This window comes from Condylura cristata, unplaced genomic scaffold (assembly GCF_000260355.1).
Source record: "Condylura cristata isolate star-nosed mole 26May11 unplaced genomic scaffold, ConCri1.0 scaffold00028, whole genome shotgun sequence".
NCBI lineage: Eukaryota > Metazoa > Chordata > Mammalia > Eulipotyphla > Talpidae > Condylura > Condylura cristata.
In genome coordinates, this window is record NW_004567129.1 from 13,002,529 (window position 1) to 13,010,164 (window position 7,636).

Below are 7,636 nucleotides of genomic sequence, written 5' to 3' on the forward strand. Positions count from 1 at the left end.
GAGGCCCCACAGACAGGCAGCCCAGTCCACTCTGGGCTACCCTCTAACACTTCCACTTGTCACCTGGTTGAACTTATTTAGACACTCCACCAGGGTGTGTCCTGGCTCCTCAGCTCTCATAAACAAAAAGCAAAAATATTAGAAGCAAGGGGCAGAGTGATGGGAAAGATACTTGGATGTGTTTTGTGCTCAAAGAGACTTCAAAGAAGGTAGAAAAAAGGAAATATTAAAGCTAGGAATAGATATTAATGAAGTAGAAGGTAAATCTAAAACAGAGAGGACCAACAAAGCAAAAGATTTTTAAAAATTGTGATGAGACTGATCAAAAAGAGAAAGTACAAAGAGCCAATATCAGAAATGAAAAGGGAGACATCACCACACACCCTACATATTTAAACCGATAAGGACATATTATGGTAATTTTATGAAAATACTTATGAAAGCTCAGCTGAAGGACCAGGCTAGAAAAACAATCTAATAAAACAGACTAAAAAACAAAATTTTTAAAAAATCTGGAGAGTCTAACTACTATTAAAGAAACTGAATGGTATTAAAAAACAAAACAAGCAAAAAAAAACTTAGAAAGACCTAAAAACAGAGAGATAAGCCCTGTTAATGGAAAAGACAAATTAATATAAGATTAACAATTCTTCCTAAGTTGATTTAAAAATATAATCAAATTTCCATCAGGGTTTTCATAATACTTGGTAAAGGAATCCCCAAATTATTTAGAAAAGGAAGCTCCAGGAATAACCAGAACACTTGAAAACAAAGCAGTATGGAGACCCAGGCCAATCATGAAGCTCTAGAAGTAAGGCAGTGAAACCTGGCAGAGACTGACAAACTGGCAGTAGGGCAGGATGCAGGACAAGAGCAATGAATATAAGGGAGCATGGCAAGTCACTAGGGAAAGGATGGGTAAAGCAGAGAAAGAAATTTGGCAATATTTGTTATCTAGAAGGAAACTGGATCCTTGCTTGCATCATCCATCAAATCCAGGGGACAAAAGGCTTAAATATCAAGAGCAAAACCCTTAGGTGTGAAATAAAAATAAGTGAATGTTCTTCTCTGGTAAGGAAGGGTTTAAAAAACTAAGACATGAAAAATGATAAATATGAAAGATGAATACATTTGACAATGTCCAAGTTAAGAACACTTTTGTTTATGAAAAGATGCATTCAAGATCCCTGTGCAGGCAGATAGTGGGAACAGAAGAGTTTATTAAAACTGAAATAACACACACAAAGGACAAAAATCACAACTGAAAAATGGGCCAAAAGCATTCACGGTAAAGATAACCCATATGACTGATAATCATCTCAAGAAAGATGCAATTTTATGAGTCATCAGGGAAATGTAAATTAGGCCTTCAGGGGATCACTTCTCACTTATTTAGGTTATAAAAATCAAGAAGTCTGACCATGCCAAGGGTTAGTGAGAACATGGGTCAACAAGATCTCTTTTCTAGTGGGAGTATGATGGGGGTGGACACTTAGGAAATGCCTGGGCCTCAAGCTGTGCAGTTGAGCATTAAGATATCTCAGGATTCAATAATTTCACTTCTAGGAAGATGAACTCTAGCAAATGACACCGGGTTTATGAATGACAGTGTTCACAGAAGTCCTGTCCATGACAACAAAATCCCAAATAACCATCACAGGGAGAACGTATCAATAATTATGGAGTTTTAGACAGCAGTGAAATAGGGGAGGGGCAGCGACAGCCACTGCAACCATATGGATGATCACCTGCCTTTTTGAAAAGCACAGGTAAACAGGACAACTGAACAAAATGCCTTTTAAAATGCCCAGGTTAAAAATGAAGCAAAAAGCAAAGATGAAGGGAATGAGCAAGACTCGGAGGAGTGAGCGCCACCAGAAGGGGCAGGGCGTGCAATGGCCGCGAACCTCACAGGCCACCCGGGGTAGGGCTCCTCCCTGGTATTATGTTATTGAAGAGACCAACCGAGGGGAAACAGAGAAGGCGAACGAAGCGGAGCTCCGTTTTGAACACAGATTACAATGCCTCTAACGCGGGACACGAGGGGAAAGGGCACCATTCAGAGACGCACTGGACACTTTTGAAGAGTAAAAAGGTGGAAGCACCAAGCTCAATCAGCTATCAAGGTGTCACCCTCTGCCAATTAAGGAGCCTGGTGACGTGTAGCGGGGGCTGCGGGCAGCGCGCCTGCAAGTCCAGTCTGTCGCCTTTGAAGGCAAAGTCAGGGCCAATTGGAACTTTTTCTTTTTCCTTGAAAGAAGGGGTGATGAGACACAGACCCTGACGGGCAGCCAAGCCTGGCGGGTCGGCACTTGGTGTCTCCGACTCACTTTTCGTTTCATAGTGAGGGTCCCCGGGGTGTTTCTGGGCATGTCCACCCACTTGACAGTGCGCCTGCGGTCATCCCAGTCAGCCGCCTGGTCTGTGGGGACCTGCAACACGATCTTGGAGAGTCTGCACTTGACCCACATCTTCTTCAGGCTGATGGGTATGTCTGACTTCACAGTCACAACCGTGTCCTTGGAACAGCCGGGGTGGAGGTGGCCCACCTGGAGAAGAACCGAGATTGGTATTTTAGGGAATTCAATCTTGAGGATTCTTGATACCTGATGGCGCCATTCTAGAGAAGGGACAGAACCAAAATCTTGGCAAACTGCACCTTGTTCAAGCCTGTATATGTACACTGCCTTAATCATGTACAGGAGGCCCTTAGAAATAGCATCATATAAACAGCAGCTAATATTTATCAAGCTGTTACCCCAGTTGGACACTATTTTAAACATTTATACAATTTTTATGAATCTCCACAGCAATCCTCTGAAAGATAAAGCTGCTGCACCTATGTTGTAGACAAGGAAAAGTATAACTTGCTCACAGCCAGACCCCTGATGATGGTAGAGGGGCTGGATTCACACCCAGCAGTCTGGCCCTGGTCTCCACCCTCTGAGTCCCCTACTTCCTCCCGGGCTTCTGAACTGATAGTCTCTGCACAAATTAGGAAGGATGTACATGGTACATTAGCAGTTCTCAGCATGTGATCTGGTGACTCTGGGATCCCTAATGCTTTCCTGGGATCTAAAAGGTCAAAACTATTTTAACCATAATAGAGGTTATTTGTCTTTTTCACTTTTATTTTTGAATACAGGACATGTGATATTGCATCAGAGTGAATGCAGAAGTAAATATGGAAATTCAGTTGTCTTCTATTAAGTCAGAGTTTAAAGTGATTTGTGAAAACATAAAATAATGTGATTAGTTTGTGTTTTAGCAAATATGGCCATTTCCATAAAAACATGGTATTTACATGTTGGGTTTAATAATGAATGAATTCAAGTTTTTAAGCAATATCAGTTTTCATTTCTAATAGACTAAATATTGATAGAGGTAACCCACAGGAAGAAAAACTCTTTGGGATCCTTGATCATGTGTAAAGAAGTCTTGAGACCCCAAAATTTGAGATTTGTGAGACACAGCAGAGATACAATCTATTCTGTAGAATAGTTATTAAAATTTAACATACATATACTCACACATGTCATATATAATAAGAATACATGTCACAAAGACTATATTATGTATGTGAATATACATGTATGAGAATAGATGTAAGTATATGCACATAATAGACATTGTTTCTGACAGAAAAACTCTCTCTCCTCTGGAAAGTGAAGGAAGAAAGTTTAATATTTCCTAAGGCTAAAATTGTGTGTGTGTGTGTGTAAATGGACTATAAGACATCCATCTGTTTATCTCTGCTAACTTTGACTAATACTTTACAGCCTTCCAGGAAACAAAACTTAATAGCACTAAAAAGTGCTATCAGGTGACAAAATCTGGTCCAACCCTCTTGCTCCATCCCCTCAGAGCTTCATGCTTGGACACTCAGTGGCTGAAACAGCTGTGAGCACATCTGGCACCTAGGGGTCCTGGGTACTCAGAAGCAAACAGTGTAGAAAAGCAACTAGATTGCAGAACCTGCTTCCATCCTGGCCTGGGCCTCCTACGAGGTCAAACTTTGACCAGCAAAGCATACAATGTACATTGTGAGGTGCTAAAAGACAGGGTTAGGAAATTCCAGGTTCAAAAAAACTTGACTAGGTTTTTATAGGCTCAAGGGCACTGGGAATCTCTAAGAGAAAGATGTGAGTTGCAACATTTTCTATGTCACAGTTGTCCACAGAATCTACAAGCTGACCTGTCGGTGGACAACATTTGTGGGGCAAATGCTCTAAAGAACACGTGGGACCTGGGTCCACACTCTGGGATAGGATGACGGGGACCTGTTTGCACCCTCACAGGCCACATGGAACCCTCAGCGTCAGCCTGGCTGCAGCACCGGCAGACCTCACTTTGACCTCACTTTCTGCTCTCAGGCTGGGGGACATAAATAGTGCCTCCAGCACAGGGGAGACCCCAGCTGCTGCTTCGCTGGAGATCCAGCCATGACATTCCATGTGGCCAGGGAATGAACTGACAGTCAAACCGAGGTCGGTTTAGGCTGAATGGAGTCCAGAAAACACTGAATGGCTTTCACTTACCTGTGGGGAGAAAAGAACTGTCGCTAAAAGGGGCCATTCAAACCGAATCACGTTCGCTTGGCTGTGATTGGTGAGTGTGAAGCTCACGTTGTAGCTGTTTCCAACGTGACAGTCTCCAAAGTTGATGTGGTCCACCATGGACGCTAGAGGACAGAGCAGAAGGTGGGTCAGTCCTCCTGGCCAACTCCGAGGTGGCGGCTCTTGAGACATGCGGTGTCCCAACTTTGGCCAGCCCTTCCCTCCCTGGGCGGTTATGTCAGAAAAGCCTGAGCAGTCAGTTTCACTCCTAGGGGAATCTACTTATCGTCCACTCACCTGCCTGCTGCCTGCCCGCCCTTCTCCCTCCTTCCTTTTTTCTTTCCTTCAGTCTTGGCCCTCACTTCCAAGCAAACTCCATTTCTTTACTGAAATAGCACTATTAAGAGTGAAATAAGGTACAGGAGTCTCCTTTATGTTTGACTTACAGATAACCAATGAGGAATTTTTTTTTAAGATTTATTTATTTATTCATACAGAACTGGGGTACAGGCCAGAAGCTCAGGGGCAGTGAGAGGCTTCACCAGAGACAGAGTGGGGAGCAGAACAGGCAGATCGACGAAGTACACTGCTGAGGGGAGCAGCGGGCGGGTCAGGAGAGGTCTGCCACGCCATGTGGTGACCTCCGGGGCAGGCGGGGATCAAACTCATGCGGAAGTGGTTTCAGCTTCTTAGTGCAGTGCTTTAACCCACTGCGCCACCAGGGAGGGCCAACCAATGAGGAATTTTTAATGTAAGGATGCCCCATGCAGAATTTGGGACACACTTAAAATATTATTCATCATTTATCTATTCTGCCTGTCTAAATCTGTTGACCCTATAATAAATCTGAAGTCTGATTTGTGAACTGGGACTCACTGCCAGCACTGCTCTGACTCCTGACAGAGTGTCACTGTACATGGCAGGTGGGGGTGCGGGGGTGGACTCCAGAGATTTGAGGCACGTCCACTGAACCCACATTACAGGGACAGCCCAATGCTACATTCTAGGACGATAACTACATTCCTAAAAGAACTGTGGGCCTGTGTTTGAAACTCATCCCACACCAGTTATAGCCAGAGTCAGGGTGTGTAACAAAGGCTTTTTGATAACCACAAAGTAAACTTTCTCCTGCCTGCAAGAAGACAGCCCAGCAAAGGAGCCGCCACGCCTGGTAAGGTGTGAAGCAGCAAGGCTTAACTTGAACACACACACACAGATCACTCAGATCTGCGTCAGTAGATCCGGGTCTGAACCTCCAGTTCTAAGGTGCTCCCAGGGACGCCAGTGCTGCGGGCTCGAAGGGAGGCGGTGGCAGACAACACTCAGAGGTGACACAGGCAGGCCTGCGCCCCGCCATTTCTGTTAGCATGTCTAGGTCTCATGGTTCAGATGAAACAGACACAAGCCAGCAACAAGGTCTAGCAGGGAGCACTACAGAGAGACAAGCATTCATTCGCTTATCAGCTACTTGGGGATTTGAATCCTGCATTTCACTTATCATCTAGGTCGGAATTTGAGTTTAAATAGTAAACTCCCAAGCGCAAAGACTCATGTCCTAGAGCTTGCAGCTCCAGTGGAAGGCTTGGCACATGCACATGAGGCTCAGCAAAGGTCCTCAAACACGAGCGAGGGTGGCTCTGAGGTGGGCAGGGAGGCGCATACAGCAATGAAGCAGCGATTCCATCTGAAACCCCCAGAAGCCAGCTCATCTACTGTTTAAGTTCCACTTTTGGTCAACGTGACCCAAGTGCCAAAGGCTGCCCGCACCTAACGCTGGCTTCTCCCACCTGCCACCAGGTCTTCCATGTTGCCTTCCTCTGAGGTCTCAGTGACTTCTAGCATCTCCTGGCTGGTGGGTGTCACCAGCCCGTGGATGTTGTCCAAGGTGATATCATCCTCGTAGCCCTCTCCCACCATGTGGATGAACGTCTCCTCATACTGGTTGTTGATCACTGACAAGTGGATGCTGCCTGTCACTCTCCCAACCTTCTGGGGGTGGAAAAGGACATCAAATTCAGCCGTGGCTCCAGGGGAAACTACCAGGGAGGCTGTGTGAGCTTTCTTGGCTGCAAAGAGATGAGAGAACACACGATTTAGAACCGGCTGAGAAGAACATGATCTATAAAGCCCCGGACCCGAGGGACAGCAGTCCTAGAGTGGGAATGAGTCAGGCCTGGAGGGGCCATTGGTGTTAAGACTGACCACCCTGACTTGGCTACTGGGGACTCCCTAACTTGGCTACTGAGACCCATTGCCTTCTAGAAGCTACCCTCTTCACTCACCTTTTGCCTCTGGGGTGCTTTCCTCTATGATGTAGATGTAGGAGGTAGTAGGTTTCCCTTTCAGTGAGAAGACTCCTAGCTGGTCCTGCAAGTCAACATAAAGCTGGCGGAAGAAAAGCAAGGTTGAAGGATAGATTTATATGTTGCCCGAGAGTTCTGAGTCCCCAGTGAGAGATACTGTGCTGTTTGGGAAGAAGCCCACAAAGTCACTGCTCCTAATGCTCTCTTTTGGAATTTCTTATTAAGAGGGAGGCATCAATATTAGACCTGGTGAGAAAAACAGAAAATTGTGTCTAATCCTTGTAGTCCAAATGAGGATACTTCCCAGAGTACCCAGCTAAAGAGTGGCAAAATGGGGTGGGCCAGGCCTCTGTCATGCACAGGAGTTGTAAAATATACACTGATTAATGAAGTAGAAATGGTTACTTGTTCTTCTGTGAAGGTTTTCATGAATGTGAATTTCTAAAGACCAGCATCTCCAATGTACTAACTGCATGAGTTGCCTGATAATGTCATTAAGTATGATCAGAAGACGGACCGACTAAGAGGGAAAAAACATCAAGGTGGGCCTCCACCCTGCTTGGGGGAAAGGGATGTTTTCTAACCCACAGGAAGCCATACTTCTATCTGACTGATTAAAAAAAAAGCCATGTATCTGACTTTGGGTATTGGAAATCAGCAGACATTTTCAGAAGACTGCCACTATCATGAAAAAGACTGAATTATATTAAAAATGAGACACAGAGAAGAAAGAAACAGTGACATCACACAGAAGCTTCTGAAATTAAACAAAGAAAT

General features: G+C 44.8%; 1 protein-coding gene across 1 annotated transcript in view; it reads right to left on the bottom strand.

Moving 5' to 3' along the window:
* HYDIN (HYDIN, axonemal central pair apparatus protein) overlaps positions 1 to 7,636 on the bottom strand; it is a 289,232-nt gene that overhangs the window by 32,238 nt on the left and 249,358 nt on the right. Inside the window, exons 63-66 of the mRNA XM_004690198.2 lie at positions 6,839 to 6,941; positions 6,344 to 6,622; positions 4,539 to 4,681; positions 2,331 to 2,549 (exon numbers count right to left, since the gene is read on the bottom strand). Of these exons, the coding sequence (XP_004690255.1) occupies positions 2,331 to 2,549; positions 4,539 to 4,681; positions 6,344 to 6,622; positions 6,839 to 6,941 (744 nt within the window). The remainder of the gene's footprint in view (positions 1 to 2,330; positions 2,550 to 4,538; positions 4,682 to 6,343; positions 6,623 to 6,838; positions 6,942 to 7,636) is intronic.